The 23776-nt window shown below is 44.1% G+C and overlaps 1 protein-coding gene across 6 annotated transcripts in view; it reads left to right on the top strand.

Annotated features, from left to right (window-relative positions):
• Window positions 1-1181: 1181 nt before the first annotated feature.
• The window catches only part of LOC137438884 (spliceosome RNA helicase Ddx39b), a 28509-nt gene continuing 5914 nt past the window's right edge, over window positions 1182-23776 (top strand). Inside the window, exons 1-10 of one of the 6 annotated variants that reach the window (XM_078767389.1) lie at window positions 1182-1199; window positions 3293-3550; window positions 8308-8435; window positions 9207-9299; window positions 9407-9590; window positions 13122-13240; window positions 15868-15999; window positions 16120-16229; window positions 20085-20229; window positions 22862-23009. In XM_078767389.1, the coding sequence (XP_078623515.1) occupies window positions 3313-3550; window positions 8308-8435; window positions 9207-9299; window positions 9407-9590; window positions 13122-13240; window positions 15868-15999; window positions 16120-16229; window positions 20085-20229; window positions 22862-23009 (1297 nt within the window). In that variant the 5' untranslated portion in view covers window positions 1182-1199; window positions 3293-3312. The other 5 variants (XM_068134332.2, XM_078767390.1, XM_078767388.1 and 2 more) reach the window with 5 other exon arrangements.

Consider the following 23776-nt stretch of genomic DNA (forward strand, 5'->3'; position numbering starts at 1 on the left):
GGACATGCTAGGTGTCTCTCTTGGCTCACAGAAGGAAGAGGTGTCACATATGCCAGGTGTCGCTGTTGGCTCACAGAAGAAAGAGGTTTCACATCCTGTTATCTGGACATGCTTGGTGTCGCTGTTGGCTCACAGAATGAAGAGGTTTCACATCATGTCTTTGGACATGCTCAGTGTCGCTGTTGGCTCATAGAAGGAAGAGGTGTCACATCATGTTATATGGACATGCTTGGTGTCGCTGTTGGCTCACAGAATGAAGAGGTTTCACATGATGTTATATAGACATGCTAGGTGTCTCTGTTGGCTCACAGAAGGAAGAGGTGTCACATATGCTAGGTGTCGCTGTTGGCTCACAGAAGGAAGAGGTTTCACATCATGTTATATGGATATGCTAGGTGTCGCTGTTGGCTCAGAGAAGGAAGAGTTTTCACATGATGTTATATGGTCGTGCTAGGTGTCGCTTTTGGCTCACAGAAGAAAGAGGTGTCACATATGCCAGGTGTCGCTGTTGGCTCACAGAAGGAAGAGGTTTCACATGATGTTATATGGACATGCTAGGTGTCGCTGTTGGCTCACAGAAGGTAGAGGTTTCACATGATGTTATATGGACATGCTAGGTGTCGCTGTTGTGTTGGCTCACAGAATGAAGAGGTTTCACATGATGTTATATGGACATGCTAATATCGCTTTTGGCTCACAGAAGGAAGAGGTGTCACATAATGTTATATGGACATGCTAGGTGTCGCTGTTGGCTCACAGAAGAAAGAGGTGTCACATATGCTAGGTGTCGCTGTTGGCTTACAGAAGAAAGAGTTGTCACATCATGTTATATGGACATGCGATGTGTCGCTGTTGGCTCACAGAAGGAAGAGGTGTCACATCATGTTAAATGGATATGCCAGGTAGCGCTGTTGGCTCACGGAAGGAAGAGGTGTGACATCATGTTAAATGGATATGCCAGGTATCGCTGTTGGCTCACAGAAGGCAAGGAAGAGGTGTCACATGATGTTATATGGACCTGATATGTCAATGTGTCGCTGTTGGCTCACAGTCACAGAAGGAAGAGGTGTCGCATGATGTTATATGGACCTGCTCGGTGTTGCTGTTGGCCCATATAAATTGCAAATAGGTTGTTGTTGTTGCTGTTGTTGTTGTATGACTCACTCATACTATGAGGTCATCTGAGAAGGCTTGTTGTTGTTATTGTTGTTGTTGTTATTGTTGTTGTTGTTGCTGCAAGGTCTAATCTGAGAACGGTTGTTGTTGTTTGTAGTATTAGAACGACGCATCCCTTGCGTGTCTTTATAATTGCGTTGACACATCGTGTGGATGTAAAGTGTCTAGTCTTGCGGGAGGGCCGCGTCTTTGTGTCGTGCGAGCGCAGTTCTGCATTTCCGGATTCCAATACGTGGTAATGCAGTCTCCGTCCGACCCACTCAGCAATAACCCATTAGGTCCCTATCAAAAGGGAGCTCGCCATCTTTCTTGCTGTGAAGAATATTAACTACGGTGAAGGCAATTCAGCAGTGTGGAGATAATGCATGAGTTTGTGGTGAATACTTTTTTGTGGTATAAAAATGTTTATTGCAATATATGTGTAGTTTAAAAGGCAAGCGGTATTCACAGTTTCAATGAGGACGAAAAATTCAAACGAAATACATTTTAAACATTTCACCGGAAGCGGATTTTTAGGTTTACGTTCATTTCCGGAGGCTTTTTCCGCCATTTTGTCTCTCCTCTCAGGTTGGTCTGTTGGTTTTTAAAATCTGAATACATCACCGCTTTAATGTCATAGTTTGTGGGATGTTAGGGTGATGTCTGCGAGTAATCTCTCTGGAATAGTTTTTTAGCCGTCTTGTTTTGACTTATTTTAGTGTTTAATTGAAAGTTAACCACGTCAACGAAAGGCGCCATTACTGAAGGCCTCGGTTTTCCCGCTGAACGGTTTGTACGAACCGGCTGTGTTGCTTGTTAAACCGAGATTTGATGGAATGCTTTACTTGCTAGACGAATGAAGGATATAATTTTTTTTTATTTATCAAGTCGTGTAGGTAGTTTAGCAATTCGCTTAAACTATCATTGCACTATCTTCCTTTCTACCTTTCCGCGTCTCTCGTCTCTCGTCTCGGTAAACCCATAGCCATCCATGTCTGTTCCACATCATCCCCACCCCAATTTTTTTTTTCTTGCAATTTTTCTATAATTCCCCCCTTCTTTTCTGTCTCCCAATTGATCCTTTTTCTATATATATATATATGACTCTTCCAACCCCACCCTGTCACTGGTGTTGTAGGATAGTCCAGACTCGAGGTATGCACACTCACTTCTGACTTCTGTGCTGTGTGTCAACCCTGGTGTGTGTGTGTGTGTGTGTGTGTGTGTGTGTGTGTGTGTGTGTGTGTGTGTGTGTGTGTGTGTGTGTGTGTGTACACGTACGTACGTACGTACGTGTGTGTGTACGTACGTGTGTGTGCACGTACGTGTGTATGTGCGCGCTTGTACGCTACGTGCGTGTTTGTATGTGCGTGCGTACGTACGTGTGTGTGTACGTACGTGTGTGTACGTGTGTGTGTGCGTTTACGTACGTGTGTACGTGTGTGTGTGTGTACGTGCGTGCGTGCGTGTACATGTATGTACATACATGCGTGTGTATACGCGCGTGTGTGGACGTACGTGTGTGTACGTACGTACGTGTGCGCCGTTCGTCGGAAACGACGTCCCGTCTTCCGACGTTAGTTGGTACTATGGTACGGTAGATGTTAAAGATCCCACGGAGGCCTTCGTGAAGAGTAGGCGAGGTATCACCGGCACCCTGAACAAATTTCAATTTCCTGAAGGGAGTCGTGGTCTCACCCCAATTTTTTTTCTCTACCTTCCCTTATATCCCCTGGTGTTGATCTGGTGTTGGGTGTTGGGTGTTGCCTGGTGTTGGGCTAGCGGCTAGGGTGCCGGCTTAGGATCCTAGGATCCTGGGTTCGAATCTCGGTCGATCGCCGAATTAATGCCAGGGGGGTTGACTCAGCCTGTCATCCTTCCGAGGTCGGCTAATTGAGGACCAGTTCACTGGTAATTCCCTGTTTGTCGTTAAAGGCGGCAAAAAGGGTTGGCGTCAGGAAGGGCATCCGGCCGTAAAACATTGCTTCAAAAAGGGGACCAAAAAACAACAACTACCACGGTCCCCGAAAAGGCCAACCCCCGCTTTGCGGGGAAAAATGGCCTCTAAACGGTGGTTTCCCTTATATCCCCGTACTCCTACTTTTACTTTGTTATCGTGTAGACCACTCTACATGAGTATTTGGTTGTAATAATTTAATGTTTGTCTGCAGCTTCACTTTGACTATGGCAGAGAACGATGTGGACAATGAGCTCCTTGATTATGAGGATGAAGAAGAAAACCAGACTCCAACTGATGGCACGACCGATGTGACCGCAAAGCCTGAAGTCAAGGGGTCGTACGTGTCTATCCACAGCTCCGGCTTTCGAGACTTCCTTCTCAAGCCTGAGCTTCTCCGAGCAATCGTGGACTGTGGTTTTGAGCATCCCTCAGAAGGTAGGTCAAATAATCTGTCCTTGGTGTTCACAAATAATGAAGTGGGGGAAACGCACGTCGTGTAAATATATTTTGCAGTTGATCACGGACCGACACCAAGGCCGGACTTTCCTGCATTCCCAGAACTTGATGGAATTGCCTCAAGTTTTCGTTCCTCTTTAATACTGAACCTTCACACAAATTATTGATGAAGATTTGGTCATGATGTGAAGTACCTATTGCTGTTGAGCCTCTGAGCTTTCATTTCGGCTCGGCAAGAAACCGTCGTGTTTCGTCGTCATGTCGTGTTTCGTCATGTCGTGTTTCGTCGTCATGTCGTGTTCCGTCTGCAGGGCGATTCACCAATGTCTGCCTTCCTAAGAAAGTTGAGCTGCATGGCCCATATGGTCATTGGTCATTGGTGGACTTTAGGATGCCACGGTTTTTTCCGATTAAGAGTAGGCAGGATATTTCTGTCCAAATCGCCTTCAGTCAAATGTCGGGCCCAACCAGCCGGTTCATCAAAGATTTGGGCCGATAACCATCCCTGGCCAATCTCCCCATTCCCCTTCACCCCACTCTCCCACAAGAGGGTGAGATTAATTGGGGCCCGTTAAAATACTGAACAAGTACAGATACATTCAAAGTACACCTCCCCCATGCCAAATAAATAAATAACATCCTACAGCGCGTTGGCTAAGCCTGGCGTTGGCTTAGCGGTTAGGGTGCCGGCTTGGGATCCTAGGATCCTGGGTTCGAATCCCGGTCGATGCTGAATTAACGCCAGGGGGGTTGACTCAGCCTGTCATCCTTCCGAGGTCGGCAAATTGAGTACCAGCTTGCTGGGATGAATGATCACGGTGTGTACCCCGATTCAGAATAGGCACACCGTATCCCTGCGCATCGTAAGAGGCGACCAAGGGTTGGCGTCAGGAAGGGCATCGGGCCATTAAAACATTGCCTCAAACAGGGAACCATGATTGCCATTGGGCCCACAAGGCTAACCCCCGCTCTAGCAGGGAAAATGGCCTGAAAACGATCATTCATTCATTTTCATTCTACAGCGCGGCATTGCTGGGGCGCCTTCGGCACCCGGCGATACCGCCTTGCCGCACATGGAGACTGTATTGGGAGGGAGAGGTGTACAATAATTGATTGATTAATTGCATAATTAAAATCGATAAACAATAATCGTAAAGCAATTTCTTAATCAATTGGCTAATAGCATACCAAAGCTACCAGTGTTTCATCTGAAGCTGGAGCTTTTTGAAAATTAATTAAATAAGGCATTAATCTAAAAAATAAATAATGGATTAATTGATTAATCAATAAATCAAAAATATCCTTTACAGCCAAATCACTTGGTCACTGTCCAAATATCAGCTTCCTAACTCAAAAGGTGCCTGAGATAATGGCCAGAAGAGAAAGGAAATAAGTACTTAATTAATCGATAATAATTAAGTAACTAATCAATTAATTGACCAATCAAAAAACAAAAAATCCTTTTTTTTTTTTTTTTACAAAAGACTTGCTCACTATTGTGCAGAAATTTAAGCTTCCTAGCTCAAAGGACGGCTGAGATATCGTCCGGACAAACAAACAAACAAGAAACCGGAGTGAAAACTGAGTACTCCCTTTAAGCGTGCGTCATCACTGGGCTTTCTTCGGTGCCCGGCAATGACGTCATGCAGCGTCTGGAGATGGCATAGGAAAGGAGCGGTGTACAACGGTGGATCAGATGTAGTTATCATTGTATTTGCTTGTTTTGCCATCTACTTTTAGTTGGGAGAGGCGTGTTTCTGCTCCGCTCGCCCTATATACAGACTTGGCATTTAATATGGAATATTTTTTTTTTCTTGACTTGGGTTTACTTTCTGAACTCAGTATATCAATCTGGTGAGTTTATTTTACCCTTCGGTGATGTCTTTGTTGAAAGAACCATGTCACTGATTGTCTTTCGCAGCAAGAAGTCAATAACAGGATTATATCACAGGTGGCGTGACAAAATGTAAGGACAGGTACATTTGACGATTGGCTTCACAATCGGGTATATAAGGGTTCAGGGGTCGAATTACTCTGTAGGGAGGGCACAGCAATGTTTGCCTTTGATGACTTCAAAATTTTTGGGGCACCAAGGCATTTTCTTTTGGGTTTGGGGGGCACCAAGGCAATCTAGAATTATTATTGTGGGCACAAAGGCAAAGTGTGTCGGTAACTTAAACAGGCAGGGAAATGTTACTGACAGAACAAGTAAATCAACTTAAACTTTTTAATAATGTATTTTTAGAATATAAACAGTTTCAGAAAACTCAACTCAACTCAGAACTGCATTGTCATCATGGCCATGTAACAAAGTTTAACCTTTGTTTGACAGAACAAGTAAATCAACTTAAACTTTTAAATGTATTTTTAGAATTTGAATCTCAATAACAGTTTCAGATTTGATTTCTCTCAAAACTCAACTCAACTCAGTCAGAACTGCATTGTCATCATGTCCATGTAACAAGCGTGGTTGGTAAGCAACGATGTGGGTGTGCAAACATCGGCAATAATAGCCACGCTGTAATTTATGCGCTCATAGTAGCCCATAATGCTTTGCGTTTCATTGATGATGCTGGATGACGTATGGGATGACGAATGGTCGTAGGCGGGGCCAATATAAATTATGGGATGCCCTTGAACCTCGTTTCGCGTACCCAAGGATGATAGTAGGACTGCAACATTCTGTATTCAGTAAGAGAACGGGAAACGAGGTAGCCGAGACAATGTATATGCTTACTACGCTAATGTTCCGAAATGCACTGAGAAAATGAAAGCCGACGAAGTCAGTTTGTTGTTTTCATCATTACTTTATTCATGCTTTGGTCTCTATTATTATGCTGTATTGACAAAAAGGGCACAGCAGCAACTGAAGAAAAAGGGCACTGCAACTCTCTGCCGTAGTGATCATGAAAAGTTCGGGGGCAGCACGGCAAATAGCTTGGGCACGCCGGCTTTTGCCGTCGGTCGATGCCGTCGATAATTTCGACCCCTGAGGGTTGTTGCGTTCTGTATTAGTGGAAAACAACTGCTGCACGTCCACAAAAGTTATTGCCGCTTCCGCTGGAGATGGTCCGTCAACTTGACAATGCTGTTTGTCATGGTGTGGTGGCTTTACGAAATTACGGCATGAAACAGCGTGCTATTGCTCGGCAGTATGGCATCACTCAAGGTCAGGTGTCAAAGATCCTGAAACGAAATGCTCAGAGGGGTGTCCCTACTCCAATACCGAGGCCAGGACGCCCACGCAGAACCACAAGGAGAGATGATCGCCAGCTGCACCGGTTAGTCTGCAATGGCCGTACCAAGTCAGCTAATCGGCTTAGGGCTGAGTGGCAGCAACTGACAAATGTGCCTGTATCCAGAAGGCTAGTCAATCAACGACTGGTTCAAGCAGGCTATCGTGCCAGGCGTCCCCTGAGAAAGCCACGCCTGACCAGACAACACAGCCAGCGCCGATTGCAGTGGGCCAGAGAGCACCGTCAATGGCAGCCAGGACACTGGAATCACGTGACCTTCAGTGACGAGTCTAGATTTCTGGTCTATCGTCAAGATGGCCGCGTCCGAGTGCGCAGACAAGTGCATGAAGCCCACAACAAAGATTGTATAGTGCCAAGAGTCCAAGCTGGAGGTGGTGGGGTGACCGTTTGGGCTGCTTTTCATGCAGGGGGCAAAACTGACCTGGTTGTTCTGAATGGAAACCTGAACCAGTTCAAGTACAGGGCCATTCTGGAAGAAACATTGCTTCCATTTGCTCGTGCAGCCTTTCGAGGAAACTTTGTCTTCCAAGATGACAATGCACGGCCTCATCGTGCTCGCATGATCCAACACTTTCTTGCTGACCGTGGTGTAGAGCATATGGAGTGGCCTGCCATGTCCCCGGATATGAATCCGATAGAGAACTTTTGGGCAGAATTAACGCGTCAAATCGACAACTTGGACCAGCAGCCGACCTCTGTGCGTGAATTGCAGCAGACTATTGTCACTGCATGGCAAGCGATTCCTGTCCAAACCTTGGCAAATCTCGTGAACAGCATGCCTCGACGTGTTCGTGCTCTCCTGAATGCTCGTGGGGGTTACACGAAGTACTGAACTGTAATTTTACTGTCCGTAATCCCAGTCGTAATTTAACTTTTGTTTTTGTTGAAAAAACAATTGGCTAATGTGCAAAATAAAGAGATACTTCTGGAAAACGTACAGAAGTTTAACACAGTACTGTCCGTGAATTGAGTTTGATATCAGTTTACATCACTTTCAAGGATCAATTTATTTGCTTCGAAATGTCAAATGTGTTTTTTGTTTCTTTTAAAGGTCACATTAACAAAATCTAGAATAATTTCAACATGATTCCAATGAACTTTTGGTTCTAAGTCATCTTGAAAAGCAAGTTCACCCCCACAAAAAAAATATTCCATATTAAATGCCAAGTCTGTACTTGCATTCTGTATAATATCAAGCTGCGTCTTGTTTTAGGTTTTCAATCGATTCTTAGGCCTTTACAACGGAGATGTCTTTAAATTCATTCCGTGCCTCCTGACTGTGTAGCATTGGGGAGCTTAGCACAGCTGTTTCTCACTTCTGAAATGATGCTCATGTTACAGTATGCATCTTGTACAACAACTAGTTGTTTTCTGCGTAATGTTGGTGTATTTGCACAAGATGCTGTTTGGCAAACTTGAAACCATTTGTTCCTTTGCGGTATGTCTCTCCATTGCATCTCATGCATCTCTCCATTGCAGTGCAACACGAATGCATTCCACAAGCCATTCTGGGCATGGATGTGCTGTGCCAGGCTAAGTCTGGCATGGGCAAGACTGCTGTGTTTGTTCTGGCTACGTTGCAACAGCTTGAACCCGTCGATGGACAGGTAAGCAGTGACGATGTATCAAGCGCTTCATTTTATCTCTAGTCTGGGTCTGTTTATTGTTGGCCGCTATAATAATGTAATAATGCCATTAGCTTTTGTGTCTCAGTGTTCCCTTGGCCTGCGGGAGTCTCCATCTGTCATCATTTGGCATGACTGTTGTAGTAGGCCTTGGCCAATGAAAAGTCAGGACTGATTCCATCAATTGTATATACCTTATTGGCTTTTCGTGAACTTCAATTTTGGCAAAGGTGGGCATATGTAAAATATTGTGGAGTGTAGCAGGTTGTTGGTTTGGACATTGTTGGGGGGGGGGGGGGGGGGGGCGGGGCTATGACGGTTGTTATCCGTATAATAAAGCAGGCCTATCTGGTGGGTGGGAGGTTTCATAAATTTCTCAATACAATTACGATTTGGAATTTCCACCCCCTACAAAACTGCTCCCTATCCGGATGTAAAAACATTCACATTTTCACAGTTTCACCATGTGATGGTTTTTACCATCAGTTTCACCATGCCAAAAGCATTCACAGTTTCACCATTTATTCCACAGTTTTTTTTTTCACATTCAGTGTTGTCACCATGGGGGGGGGGGGGGGGGGGGTGTTCAGACAAGATTTTCTTGTAAGTAGATTTTCTTTTTAATAAGAGTTGGCTCACGATGTCTTGAGTGCTCAGGTGGATGCATGTTTGAATTTTATGTTGAGATGAAGATCCAATAAAGTTGTGGGTTTTTTTTTTTTTTTTTTTTAAATTAATTCCGGTTATGCGCAGGTGTCCGTACAGGTTATGTGCCACACTCGTGAGCTCGCCTTCCAGATCAGCAAGGAATATGAGCGTTTCTCCAAGTACATGCCAACCGTGAAGGTATGGTGCGCACTTATTTTGTCTACCAATTATTTAGTGGGTTTCGCCATCACAGGTCAAATTCGCTTTGAACTTTCTAATGGAGATGTTGCGTGTGCACCGGGCAGGTTGCCGTGTTCTTTGGGGGTCTGTCCATCAAGAAAGACGAGGACGTGCTAAAGAAGAATTGTCCCCATATTGTCGTGGGTACCCCTGGACGTATCCTTGCGCTGTCCCGGAATAAACTCCTCCACCTCAAGCACGTCAAACACTTCATCCTTGATGAGTGTGACAAGATGCTGGAACAACTAGGTTTGAAAATTTTACATTATTTTGTCTTTCTTGAATGTGGCCTGACATGACGTGTTGAATTGAGAAACTTGCGTGGACCTTTGTTTTTGTGTTGGCGAAAATGTTCGAATTGGTCATAAATGACCATTTTCAGTTTTGTATAGTCTTGTCCAAAATACTCACATTGCTTTTGAGTGTCATTTGGGATGGGGGGAGGGAGGGGGAGATGAGATGAGATTGAGAGGGAGTAGGAGGGGTGGGATTAGATGGAGAGAGCGGGAATTGTAAAAGTTGCGCCAATTTATCAACTTCAAAAGTGATAGTGCTTCGGTCCTCCAATTTGAGGTTGTCCTATCTCCCCAAAAGACTGCCATCAAGAAGGAAGCTTGTTCTGGCGTTTTTATACTCATTGAATGGCTAACTCCATCAGTGTGGGATACCCCATGAACTGAGATTGTTGCTTTGGGTGATGTTGGTATTCCTGAATAGCGACCGATTTTTCAGTCATCTGTCACGTGATGAGGAACGATGCTTTGTTCAAAACTAACTACCATGTGGGTTCAGACATGTTTTCCTCGTAATGAACTCCTGCCATATTTCCACTCAGGCTGTACAAATCGCCTGCAACAAGCGATGTGTTACCCAGCAGATGGGACAGCCGTGATGCTAGCAATGCCACCTGTCCTCCAAATGAGTTTTTGGAAGCTGTAGCATGAAATTCATTTCCATGGAGGAGAAATGACAAAGAGTGAGCAGTTTCACTGACTGGAGTGACAACGACGAATGGTTTGATCCCGTGTGTCGATGCCACAAACGCTCGTGCCATTGATACTACTAGGGCATGCCCGTACTATATCTATATCTAAAATTATATCCCCCCCCTCTATTTACATGAAATGGTTTGGTCCAAAGCGAACGGCTTGCGAGTGGTGACAATCCCCCCCCTCTATTTACATGCAATGGTTTGGTCCAAAGCGAACGGCTTCCGGAGTTTGGTAAAGAAATCGCCATCGCGTGCACAAACGCGCAGGAAAGCGAATGAATCGCAAATTCGTTTTTATTAGTTGTAAAACATAGTTTAACGCCAACATAGTTTGCAAACGTGAAATAAATGAATACGCTCTCAAATGTGCCATCCGAGGCAGAGTGTGCCCGCCACGTTCGGCACACGCGATCGTTCGCTGCTCTCTGATTGGTTGAATCGTTTTTTGGACATAGCTCGGTAAGTAATTGTCCGATTAATATGAAACCTTGAAAAGGCACATCCTCGGGTCCCCAGCAATATACCTGGCAAGTTAAAAGTATATCGGACCCGTGGTTGTCGAGAAACAGCGGTCACAGACAAACGTACAAACGTACAAACGTACAGACAGAGATTACTGGAATTATAGATAGATAATAATTGTGGAACGATGGAGATTTTACATCTTGTCCTTTCTGCAAATTTAAACACAAACTAGAACAGCACTCGGTGCAGCGCAGACCGCCGCCAGGCTGAATACGTTTTGTATCCCATTGATTGTTCTGTATCCGGACCTGAATCAAAATCTAATCGCTTGTTCTTGACACCTACCAAACTCGTCCACCAATTTTTTTTTTTTTCCTCATAACCTGGCCACGTTTTGATAATATCCCTCCTATATGTAGTTTCTGGCCCTGGTAAAGCATGTGGTGAGGTGGAAAGAACTGGGAAGTGTCCGTGTACTGTGTGCAGGAAGGGTGTCGGAGTGAATTCCATTCAATGTGCGCTGAGTGGGTTCATCAAAAATGTAGTGGTTTGAGAGGGTCATTAACCAGTGTGGCAGCTACATTCAAGTGTAAGGTGTGCACAGAGGGAGCTGCAGATGGAGGAAATGTTGAGTTGGATCTTGGAGACGGCGTGAAGCTGGAAGGTGTGAAAACATTTTTTTACCTAGGAGACATGCTGAATGGAGAAGGTGAATCAGACTCGGCAACGGTTGCTGGAGTGAGATGTGCATGGAAGAAGTTTCGGGAACTGAGTGGCGTGCTGACGAGGAGGAGAGTGTCGTTGAAGCTGAAGGGAAAGGTGTATGCTGCATGTGTGAGAAGTGTTATGATTTATGGGAGCGAGACATGGGTAATGAATGTAGAGCAGCAACGAAGGGTGGAAATGTGAATGGTTCGGTGGATGTGTGGAGTATCGTTGAGAGAGAGGAAGACAAATGATGAATTGCGAAAGATGATGGGAATAGCGCCTGTGATTGATGCTGTGAAGAGGAACAGGTTGAGATGGTTTGGTCATGTGTTGAGGAAGGATGAAAGTGACTGGTTGAGAAGAGTGATGGAAATGAATGTAGAAGGAAGTAGAGGACGGGGAAGACCGAGAAAGACTTGGCTAAAGATGGTGGAAGAAGAAATGCGGGCAAGGGTGTTAACAAGGGGAGATGCAGAAAATAGGGCAAAATGGAGAAGATTGTCATGGGGACCGCAAGGCCAACCCCCGCTCTTGCAGGGAAAATGGCCTTAAAATGCCTGTTGTCTGTAGTTTCTGGCCCCATCGCTCAACTGTGAAAAATCACTTAATTTTTTTTTGTTTTTAAGTAAATAGATTTTGATAGTTTACTACTATTACATGTTGCACTACACACAAATCTGAGCCATTCATTTCACGATCGATAATTATTTGAAGATCAATTAACGTCCTTTTTAAATGTTTTCTTTCTCAATAAATTGCAATGGACCAAGCCAGAAAATCCTTTCGCACCATAGTTGTCACAATTGAACCACAATTGACCTCGTCTAATTGGCATGTTTAGGTGGAAGCTTGGAGCACTTCTCCATTTGATGTGGCAAGCCACATTTACTTACCTTTGATGCTATTCTGAAAGATGCTATTCCTCCAGGTTGTTATTTATTTGCTTTGGGGAGGGGATGGGTGGTGGAGGAGAGGTTAGTCTTGTAAGACCTGCTCTAGCATCACACTCAAGTGAAGGTCATATGGGTGGCTCACTGGAGCAGGGATAAAAAAACACAATCCCCCGACTGTCGGGAGGATGGAGGTGGCCGAGGCCTGGCTGACAATGGAGGCTTCCAGGTGCAATTCCCCTCCAACAGCTTTTTGTTTGTTTGTTTATTTTGTTTGATTCACTCGGGTTATCGGTATGCAGTGGGTGCTTTGAAACACCTTTGGGATAGGAAAATGATGATTGTGTTAAAACCCAGCATGTATCGCCCGATCCAAGAAGATGAAATAGTCAGGATGTATCGGGTGTCTACATAATAATGAACTGGCGTCTAGCATCCTCATTGTAATAATGAACTAGCAGCTCGTTTTATGAGACTTTTTTGTTGTCGTTTTATGAGACTATATTGTTGTCGGATAAGTAGTCGTGCTATTTTGAACACGTGCTAAATGCTGCACAAAGGGATCACTGCCATCATCCCATCAACAAATTAAACAAAATGAAGATGGCTGCTGTTGTTGTTCAGTGATATTTGCAATTCATTATTTTTGTGGTTCCACATTGATTGTTATCGGACGCTTGTTGTACCAACCTGACTGCCCGCACCTCCTCCCTTCTATCCCTACAGACATGCGTCGTGATGTGCAAGATATTTTTCGCTCGACCCCCCACGAGAAACAAGTCATGATGTTCAGCGCTACCCTGAGCAAGGAGATTCGTCCGGTCTGCCGCAAGTTCATGCAAGATGTAAATACCTTAGTCCCTCTGCTGTCCTGGCACGCCAAGGTTCCTGCCACTGTCCACTCACTGGCATCCAAATATTTCCTCACCTCAATGCGGTGTACTTCGGTCAAACGAGGGGGTAGGGGAGGGTGAACATATATGGTCTCTTGAATTTCATTATGGGGAAGCAAAGGCTAGGAAGAGGAAGGGTCAGTCCGGCGCAGTTACTCATAGGTTTATCGAGGACCAATTGCAAGTAAGTCTTCGTGAGATGGTGATCATGACAGCGACGCAATCAATAGCCTCGACTGAGATGATTTGCAAGAGATTCTCCAAAAGCTCTTTTGTGAAGGCTATTATAAGGAAGGCATTTGTCAGGAAAGTCAACATCCAAGCAGTTAGATAGTTAGTGGTTCACTGGAAGACTGAAGCATCCATTTCTCATGATTAGGGAGCATTTTTGTGTTGGGGTTTTTTTTCCCATTGCTGGTATATCTACGCAGTTTTCCAATCATTCGGTCGGTCACTTTTCACAAAAAAAAAATCCCCAAACAAGTCCTTTTCTCCCCCCCACACCCCTCAAATTGTTTGATCAAATTAGCAGTGCCAGGGATTTCAGTAGAGTTGAGTTATTCGTTTGGCCTTGCACATCTGCAAAAGATCTTCATACACGCAGAGAGGGATACTTAGTCCAGATAAGAAGATACTCTTGTCTGCAGGAGATGGCTTAGTCAGCATTCGGCGTGACTTCAGAAGATCCTCCGAGCGTTAACAGTGGAAGAAGCTTCACAGCCAGCATGAGGCAAGGAGATAGATTACAAGGCCCACCAGCCTCCCTCTCCTCCTCCCACAACCTCCACTTCCCCCACCCCTCCAACACCCTTCACTTCTTGGGTGCAAGCATTATCCCTTTCCCTACGTGGCCCCATCCTCTCCCTCATCTCCTGACCACCATCTCAACTTGGCGGTTGGTTGACCATTGTACTCAGCGGGAGCAGCGGTACTCTGCAGCTCGAGCCCTGGCCTCTGCTGCCTCACCAGCATCTCAACACTGAACGACCCCCTCCCCTCGCGATGCAACTCCATCTTCAACGCTTGTCACGAGGCTGGAAGGGCTGGAGTATTTGTTGTTGTCTTTTTCATTCAAGGTTTTGGCTTGGGTTTGTGACCTGATGCATTTGAGTTTCTTTTCTGCTTCCCTTGGTGAGAAGCTTCCAAAATGAAACTGGCTTGTTTAAATGTCGTGTCAGGCTGGCACGCTTTATGCTGTTATTGTTTCTACCTGTAATCAAATGCGGTGGTGTGAATCTTGAGCATCAGTATAGAATGGGTTAAATTTGTCTGGCAGACCCAGGAAACTTCACCGAAGGTGGACGGAGTTTGTGTTTTCACCCCTGTCTGTTTGGTTGTCTGTTTCTGTGCAAAATATCTCAAAAAGTTGTGGACGGATTCGGATTAAATTTGGTGGACACGTTGGGTGTGCGACAAGGATGAATTGATTAGGTTTTGGTGAACATCCGAATACTATAATTATTTTAAGTGATTCTTCATCATTGAGAGATGGGGCCAAAAATGATATATAGACATGATTCCTCAAAAAGATTTGCACGAGTTATGACAACTGGGCGTTTGAGTTGGTTAGGTGACGGGAACAAGCCGATTACATTTGGGTTCAGGTCTGGATTCAGATCCGGCTTATCAGAGGGATACAAAATCAAGTGGGGTTGAGTGGTCACAGACTACGTTCACTGTTCTGTCTGGCAGTGGTATGCGCTCTACCAAGTGCCGTTCTCGTTTATTGTCGTTGTTTGTTGTGTGGCTGTTGTTTGTTGTGCAGCTGATGTGGTTGTTTGTTTTATTTATTATTTTGCCCCTTTATTGCTTGTATAATAGCCTGGTGTTGGGCTAACGGCTAGGGTGCCAGCTTAGGATCCAAGGATCCTGGGTTCGAATCTCGGTCGATTGCTGAATTAACGCCAGGGGGGTTGACTCAGCCTGTCATCCTTCCGAGGTCGGCTAATTGAGTACCAGTTCACTGGTAGTTCCCTGCTTGTCGTAAAAAGGGTTGGCGTCAGGAAGGGCATCCGGCCGTAAAACATTGCTTCAAAAAGGGGACCAAAAAACAACAACAACCACGGTCCCCGAAAAAGGCCAACCCCCGCTTTGCGGGGAAAAATGGCCTCTAAAGGTGTTTTTTTAAATTTTTTTTATTGCCTGTATAATACCATAAACAGCTCCTTTTCATGTTCTTGCCCCCTTTGCCACATTTGCGAGCAAGTTGTGAAATTATTTGCACGAACCATTTTGGACACTGACAATGACATGTTCAACGATCTATTCATTGGCTGTGAATTCCAGGAATTGTGGATTTGATTTAGCCTCGTCGTGCTGATGTAGAACAAGTGACTGTTTCTCTTTAAGACCAGCTTTGTAACTTTAAATCGCCGGTCCCTTGGAGGCCAATTTTGCCGGGTACCAATTTGTGCTCGAAAAGCGCACCAATCGTAACAGAAATTCCAAATTGCGAACATTTCCCCCCTCCCCGGTGATGTTGGTTTTGCACCTTAGCTTGTTGGGTTTCACATGGGGCGCCGATCCTGGCTTCCGCTGTGGCGGGCGCATCAGTTGTGAGCATTGTTTGCTTCTTACAGCCGATGGAGGTATTTGTGGATGACGAGACAAAGCTGACACTGCATGGACTCCAACAGTACTACGTCAAGCTCAAGGACAACGAGAAAAACCGCAAGCTTTTTGATTTGCTGGACGTGCTGGAGTTTAATCAGGTGTGGTTACACTCTGATGCCTACCCTGTGCATCCAGCTCTTTTCTTCCTTTGTGTTTCTGTAATGAAGATCATGGGGTTGAGTGGTTGCTGTTCTGCTAACCAATATTTAACTCCTCAGGTGGTTATATTCGTAAAAACTGTGCAGCGCTGCATGGCATTGGCCCAGCTGCTGGTGGAGCAGAACTTTCCCGCTATTGCGATCCACCGAGGGATGCCACAAGAGGAAAGGTGAATACATTTTGGGTTTGTCGTAATGTGTAACATGGGAACCGAGCGAGTGGAAGGCTGCAAATGCCAAAGGGGTCAGCATATACTCTGTACCGTGTAGGACTTTTATGTCCAGATAGCAAACCCGCCGAGATTTGTGAGTATGCTTGATCGGCTGTCACCTTAATGCCCTAACCTTGAACATCTGGACTAAATAAATTTGATGTTGCTTTGAGAATGCTAAGATTGCTAAATGCTTCAATAAAGGTGCTAAATATTTTTGAGATATCCTGCACATAAACAAATACAGGGGTGAAAACATAACGTCCATCCATCGCAGATGCCTTTACTTGTGAGGTATTCCACCTTGATGATGCTTCGTGTAATCCACGTGGAGCAACATGGTACAGCCAGATCTGGCACTTCATTACATCTGTGTTCTTGTACATCTGTCACAGACTACAACAACAACACCGGGCATTTTAAGGCCATTTTCCCTGCAAGAGCGGGGGTTAGCCTTGTGCTCCCCATGACAATCTCCATTTTGCCCTATTTTCTGCATCTCTCCTTGTTTAACCCCCTTGCCCTCATTTCTTCTTCCACCATCTTTAGCCAAGTCTTTCTCGGTCTTCCCTGTCCTCTACTTCCTTCTACATTCATTTCCATCACTCTTCTCAACCAGTCACTTTCATCCTTCCTCAACACATGACCAAACATCTCAAACTGTTTCTTTTCACAGCATCCATCACAGGCTCTATTCCCATCATCTCTCGCAATTCATCATTTGTCTTCCTCTCTCTCAACGATACTCCGCACATCCACCGAACCATTCGCATTTTTATTTTTTATTTTTTTTGTATATTGAATCGAGGCTCGTGAACCCTTTCCAGCCTTCGTTGCTGCTCAACGTTCATTACCCATGTCCCGCTCCCATAAATCATAACACTTCTCACACGTGCAGCATACACCTTTCCCTTCAGCTTCAACGACACTCCCCTCCTCATCAGCACGCCACTCAGTTCCCGAAACTTCTTCCGTGCACATCTCACTCCAGCAACCGTTGCTGAGTCTGATCCACTTTCTCCATTCAGCATGTCTCCTAAGTAACAAAATGTTTTCACACCTTCCAGCTTCACGCCGTCTCCAAGATCCAACTCAACATTTCCTCCATCTGCAGCTCCCTCTGTGCACACCTTACACTTGAATGTAGCTGCCACACTGGTTAATGACCATCTCAGACCACTACATTTTTGATGAACCCACTCAGCGCACATTGTACATTGAATGGAATTCACTCCGGCACCCTTCCTGCACACAGCACACGGCCACTTCCCAGTTCTTTCCACCTCACCACATGCTTTACCACTTGCCATCACCTCGTTTTTCCGATATTCACCTTCAGACCTTTTGTCTCCATACATTCCTTCCACTTGTTCATCTTCTCCTTCAGTCCATCCATACTTTCTGCAATCAACACCAGATCATCTGCAAACAACAACTCCCACGGTAAACCCTCCTTTATGTTCCGAGCCAGCACCTCCATCACAGCTACAAATAGTAGTGGACTTAGTACCGACCCCTGATGCACTCCCACCTTCACCTCAAACTCACCACTGTTCCCGTCCTTCGTCCTTACAGCTGTGCGCGCTCTTTTCTACATTGCCATCACTACTCTGATCAACCATTCCTCCACTCCTAACTTCCTCATTGCCCATGTCACTACTTCACGTGGAACCCTATCGAATGCTTTCTGCAGATCAACAAATCCAAGAAACAACTTCTTCCTCTTCTCCATGTACTTCTCCTGCAACTGCCTCACAATAGAAAGCGCGTCTGTCGTTCCTCTTCCTGGCATAAATCCAAACTGCATTTCGTCAATCTTCACTTTCTTCCTTATCCTCCTCTCCAACACCCTTTCCAATACCTTCATTCCATGCTCCAATAACTTTATCGCTCGATACGAGCCACAGTCCAGACGGTCACCTTTCCCCTTGTAGAGAGGGACGAGGGTACTCAGTTCCCAATCCACTGGAATGCGGCCTTCTTTCACCACCAGATTACAGATCTCTGTCATTCTCTTCACACCCCAACTTCCTGCTGCCTTCAACATATCTCCCACAACTCCCGTCGGCCCTCCCGCTTTTCTACTCTTCATTGCTTTTATCGCTTCCTCAACTTCCTTTTCGGTTATCTTCTCTGCCGGTCCTAAAACTGGGTTACTCTCTATGTTGCCATCCCATTCATTCTCTGTATTCAACAGCATTTCCATATATCTTTTCCATCTTCCTTTAATTCCATCTGTGTCCACAACGATTTGTCCCACTTCATCCTTCAAGCAACTCACCCCCATCACATCACACCTCTCTTTCGCTATCTGCTTTGCAATCCTGAATACCGCTCTCTGACCCTCTTCCAAATCCAAGCGTTCTCCGAACATTTTCCTACATGTCTCCTGCGCCTTTGCTACCTCTTTCTTTGCAGCCTTCTTGGCTGCCTTATAACTTTCATGCTCTGCCTTTTCTGCCCCCATACCCTTCGCCTTCTGCCACTCCTTGAACTTCTTCCTCTTCTCGTCAATCTTCTTTCCAACTTCATCATCCCACCACCATGTTTCCGAGTGCCTCGGTGGTCCTTTTGTCCATCCACATACCTCACCAACGGCTCCCAATAGACTATCTTTCATTGACATCCAACCACTTTCAAGCTCAACTACATCAGCCTCCACCATACGCAGCCTCTCTTTTAATGCCTCCCTCACTGTCACCTCTTTCAACCTCCACACCTTCATTCTCGGTTGGTACTTCACCCGCCGAGCTCTCCTCGCACCTTTCACCCTGATGTCGCAGACAACCAAGTGGTGCTGTGAAACAGCCTCCTCCCCCGGGATCACCTTTGTGTCCCGGAGGTGCCCCCTATCTCGCCTACGCACCAGCAGGTAGTCAACGGTTGTCGTCGACCCACCTGACTTGTATGTGACGAGCTTATTATCCTCTTTCTGGAACTGAGAATTACAAATCAGCAAACTCCAAAATCCTTTCACCTTCTTCATTTCTCACACCATATCCGTAACCCCCATGAACTCCCTAAAAACCATCCATACTCCTTCCCACATGTCCGTTTAGGTCTCCTCCTACCACAACAACTTCCTCATCTTTCACGTTTACCATCAGCTTCTCTATAGCACACCAGAACTTGTCCTTCTCTTCATCACTCCGACCAACCTGCGGAGCATATCCCGAGATGACGTTCATCAAGAGCTTTCCAATCATCATTTTCACCATCATCAACCGATCACTCACTCTAGTCACACTCACCACACTGTCTACAAACTCCTCAGAAAACAGGACACCAACACCATTCACGCCCTCCAGGCACCCTTGCCACACAAACTTGTATTTCTGTCCCTGCCTACCCTTCACCATTCTCACACCACTTCCCTTCCATCTCGTCTCCTGCACAAAACACATGTCCACTCTTCTTCTGACCAATACTTCCACCACTTCTCCTGATCTCCCTGTCATTGTCCCTACATTCCAGGTCCCAAACCTCAGAAACTGATCTCCACGTCGGGCATCAGACGTTTCGTCGTCATAAATGGAGTGATTTCCACCCTTGCTTTGATCGGGTTCCCCACCTTGAGTTTTGACGAAAGGGAGTGGGGTCCCCCACGGGGTACTTCGGGCTGTACCCTGCCCATATGTAGTTGTAATTGGCATGGTTCTCTTTTTGAGGCAATGTTTTTATGGCCAGATGCCCTTCCTGACGCCAACCCTTTTAGGGTACTGAATGCATCCTGTATAATTGCAAGCCTTGCTAAATGTAGAACAAAACTTGATGGTAAGCAGGAGCATTGACCTTCCAATCTTCCATCCACAGGTTGTCTCGGTATCAGCAATTTAAGGATTTCCAGCGGCGCATTCTTGTTGCGACAAACCTGTTTGGGCGTGGCATGGACATTGAGCGAGTGAACATTGTGTTCAATTATGACATGCCTGAGGATTCCGACACCTACCTCCATCGGGTTAGCTCATTTTGCCATCAATGACACATTCAGTCTTTACCAACATCTGCATTGTTGTACACCGCTCCTTTCCTATGCCATCTCCAGGCATTGCAAATCGTCACTGCCGGACACCGAAGGGGGCTCGGCAGTGACGCACGCTGAAAGGAAGTACTCAGTTTTCACTCTGGTTGTTTGTTTGTTTTCTTTCTTTCTTTCTTGTTTGTTTGTTTGTCCGGGCGATATCTCAGCCATACTTTGAGCTAGGAAGCTGAAATTTCGGCACAATAGTGAGCAAGTCCTTTGTCAAAAACTGTATTTTTATCTTGCCAAAACGAAGTTTTTGCAAGATGTATTAGTCAGCTTGTATGTTTGTTTGTTTGTGGTTAATCATTTTTTTTCACGTTTAGATCACTCTGTAGACCACAGTTATTTTTATTGGAAACTCCTGTAACTTCGCATATCAGAGTCCTATAGAGATACCCTTCAGCACACAAAATTTTGAAGGTCAAGGTCAAAGGTCAAGGTCACTTTGTGGTCAATCATGGAGGTCAACGAAACCCTTATTTTTTGAGTAACTTTGATCGGATCGTCTCCAAACTTCATGGGAATCTAGTATATGGTCCGGCGCTCAGCTGATTAGTTTTTGGTGGCGATCGGCCTTGACCTTCATGGTTAGCGCTGGAGGTCGAAAATTATTGACCCCAAGGTCAAATTTTGAAATCGTAGGTACCATATCGAGTAATACCTCATATGAATGCCCTTGATGAGTGCTTCCCAGATCTGTAAACAGTTTGACGCTATGACGTCATTTGATGACGTCATGACGAAAAAACGGAATTTTCATTTTGTTTTTTTGTTTGTGGTTAATCATTTTTTTTCACGTTTAGATCACTCTGTAGACCACAGTTATTATTGGAAACTCCTGTAACTTCGCATATCAGAGTCCTATAGAGATACCCTTCAGCACACAAAATTTTGAAGGTCAAGGTCAAAGGTCAAGGTCACTTTGTGGTCAATCATGGAGGTCGACGAAACACTAATTTTTTGAGTAACTTTGATCGGATCGTCTCCAAACTTCATGGGAATCTAGTATATGGTCCGGCGCTCAGCTGATTAGTTTTTGGTGGCGATCGGCCTTGACCTTCATGGTTAGCACTGGAGGTCGAAAATTATTGACCCCAAGGTCAAATTTTGAAATCGTAGGTACCATATCGAGTAATACCTCATATGAATGCCCTTGATGAGTGCTTCCCAGATCTGTAAACAGTTTGACGCTATGACGTCATTTGATGACGTCATGACGAAAAAACGGAATTTTCACATTTTGGCAAGATACGGTTCACCCTGTGGGTGACATATGTTTTTTTGTTTTTTGATTAATCAATTAATTGATGAGTTATTTAATTATTAGCGATTAATTAAGTACTTATTTAATTATCAAATTTTCTTTCTCTTCTGACCATCAACTCAGGCACCTTTTGAGTTAGGAAGCTGATATTTGGACATGCCAATGACCAGGTGATTTGGCTGCAAATGCTATTTTTGATTTATTAACTAATCAATTAATTAATTATTCGATTAATGACTAAAAAATTTTTTTTTTTGTAAGTTACAGATTCTGATGAAATGGTGGTGGTTTGTTTATGTGTTCTCTGACCGAATTGATTAATAATTTAATTTTTATGATTATTATTTATTTATTTTCATTATTAATCATTTATTTATTTTCTTTCTCATTTGGCCAATATCTCAGGCACCTTTTGAGCTCGGAAGCTAATATTTGGACATGAGTGACCAAGTGATGTGGCTATCAAGGATATTTTTGATTTATTGATTCATCAATTAATCGATTAATTATTTAGTTATTCGATTAATTACTAAAAAAAAAAAAAAAAATTTCAGTTACAGGTTCTGATGAAATGGTGGTGGCTTATGTGTTCTGTGACCGAATTGATTAATAATTTAATTTTTCCATTTTATTTATTTTCATTATTAATCATTTATTTATTTTCTTTCTCATTTGGCTAATATCTCAGGCACCTTTTGAGCTGGGAAGCTAATATTTGGACATGACAGTGACCAAGTGATGTGGCTATCAAGGATATTTTTGATTTATTGATTAATCATTTAATCGATTAATTATTTATTGATTAATCGATTAATTATTTATTGATTCATCGATTAATTATTTATTGATTAATAAGTTAATTATTTAATTTTTTTAATGAGTTATTTAATTAAATTTCTAAAAACATCTTCGGATGAAGCTCTAGTGGTTTAGTTATGCTATTAGCCAATTGATTAAGAAAATATTTTGTGATAATCTTTTATTGATTTTAATTATACAATTAATCAATCAATTACTGTACACCTCTCCCTCCCAATGCAGCCTCTATGAGCTGCACTGCAGTATTGCCGGGCGCCTGAGGCGCCCAGGCAATGCCGCGCTGTAGGATATATAATTATTTGGCATGGGGGCGGTGTACTTTGAATGTATCTTTACTTGTTCTTCATTCACTTATCATTCATGTTTTTGACATTAGAATGATGCCTCTAAACATTGCACACCTTCACAACTTCGTGGATGTGGCAGTCAGATGGACCCTTGTTTCAAAAATGTCTCCTCTGGTGTGCCGCTTCTCTTGGACAGGTTGCCAGAGCAGGACGATTTGGAACTAAAGGTTTGGCGATCACGTTTGTGTCAGACGAGGGTGACGCTAAAATTCTCAATGATGTGCAGGATCGTTTTGAGGTCAACGTTGGGGAGCTGCCTGATGAAATTGACCTCTCATCCTACAGTAAGTGGCATGTCTTTGCTCTTATGGTTAATTTTATGGTTGTTGAGCTCTGTCGGTATCGATATTTATTTATTTATTTTCCGCAGATATTGATATATCGGGCTCGTACCGGTACATTGATGATGAAAAATATATTTTACGGAGGTTCCAAAAATACGTAATGGTCCAATACGTATTTATATATGACGTACATGTCATTGACTCAAAGAGAGAAAAAGGGGTTCAGTTTTGTCCTTCGCTTACTTTGTTCGAAAAGGGTAATTTCCAAAGACTATAGTTGACGACCATTAAACGTCTGTAGCAGTCGAGTGCCTGAATGATACCTCAGTAAAAAGCTACAGTGTATAAATATAGTTCAGTAAAAAGCTACAGTATATAAATATAGCTCAGTAAAAAGCTACAGTATATAAATATAGCTCAGTAAAAAGCTACAGTATATAAATATAGCTCAGTAAAAAGCTACAGTATATAAATATGGCTCAGTAAAAAGCTACAGTCTATAAATATAGCTCAGTAAAAAGCTACAGCATATAAATATAGCTCAGTAAAAAGATACAGTCTATAAATATAGCTCAGTAAAAAGCTACAGTTGTTACGGGGTCCTCACCGATCTCCTGGTCTCGGTAAACCTCCGAACCCCGAGAGGAACCCCGGCAGAAAAATATATTACCCTGTGTTGAAAATCAATCGTGAAACCACACCAGTGATTATAAATGAACAAACTTGTATTATAAATCACACCCAGGTAATACGATACAGTAAATGGC

The sequence above is a fragment of the Myxine glutinosa genome, chromosome 13 (genome assembly GCF_964187855.1).
Source record: "Myxine glutinosa chromosome 13, kmMyxGlut1.1, whole genome shotgun sequence".
In the NCBI taxonomy this organism is placed as follows: domain Eukaryota; kingdom Metazoa; phylum Chordata; class Myxini; order Myxiniformes; family Myxinidae; genus Myxine; species Myxine glutinosa.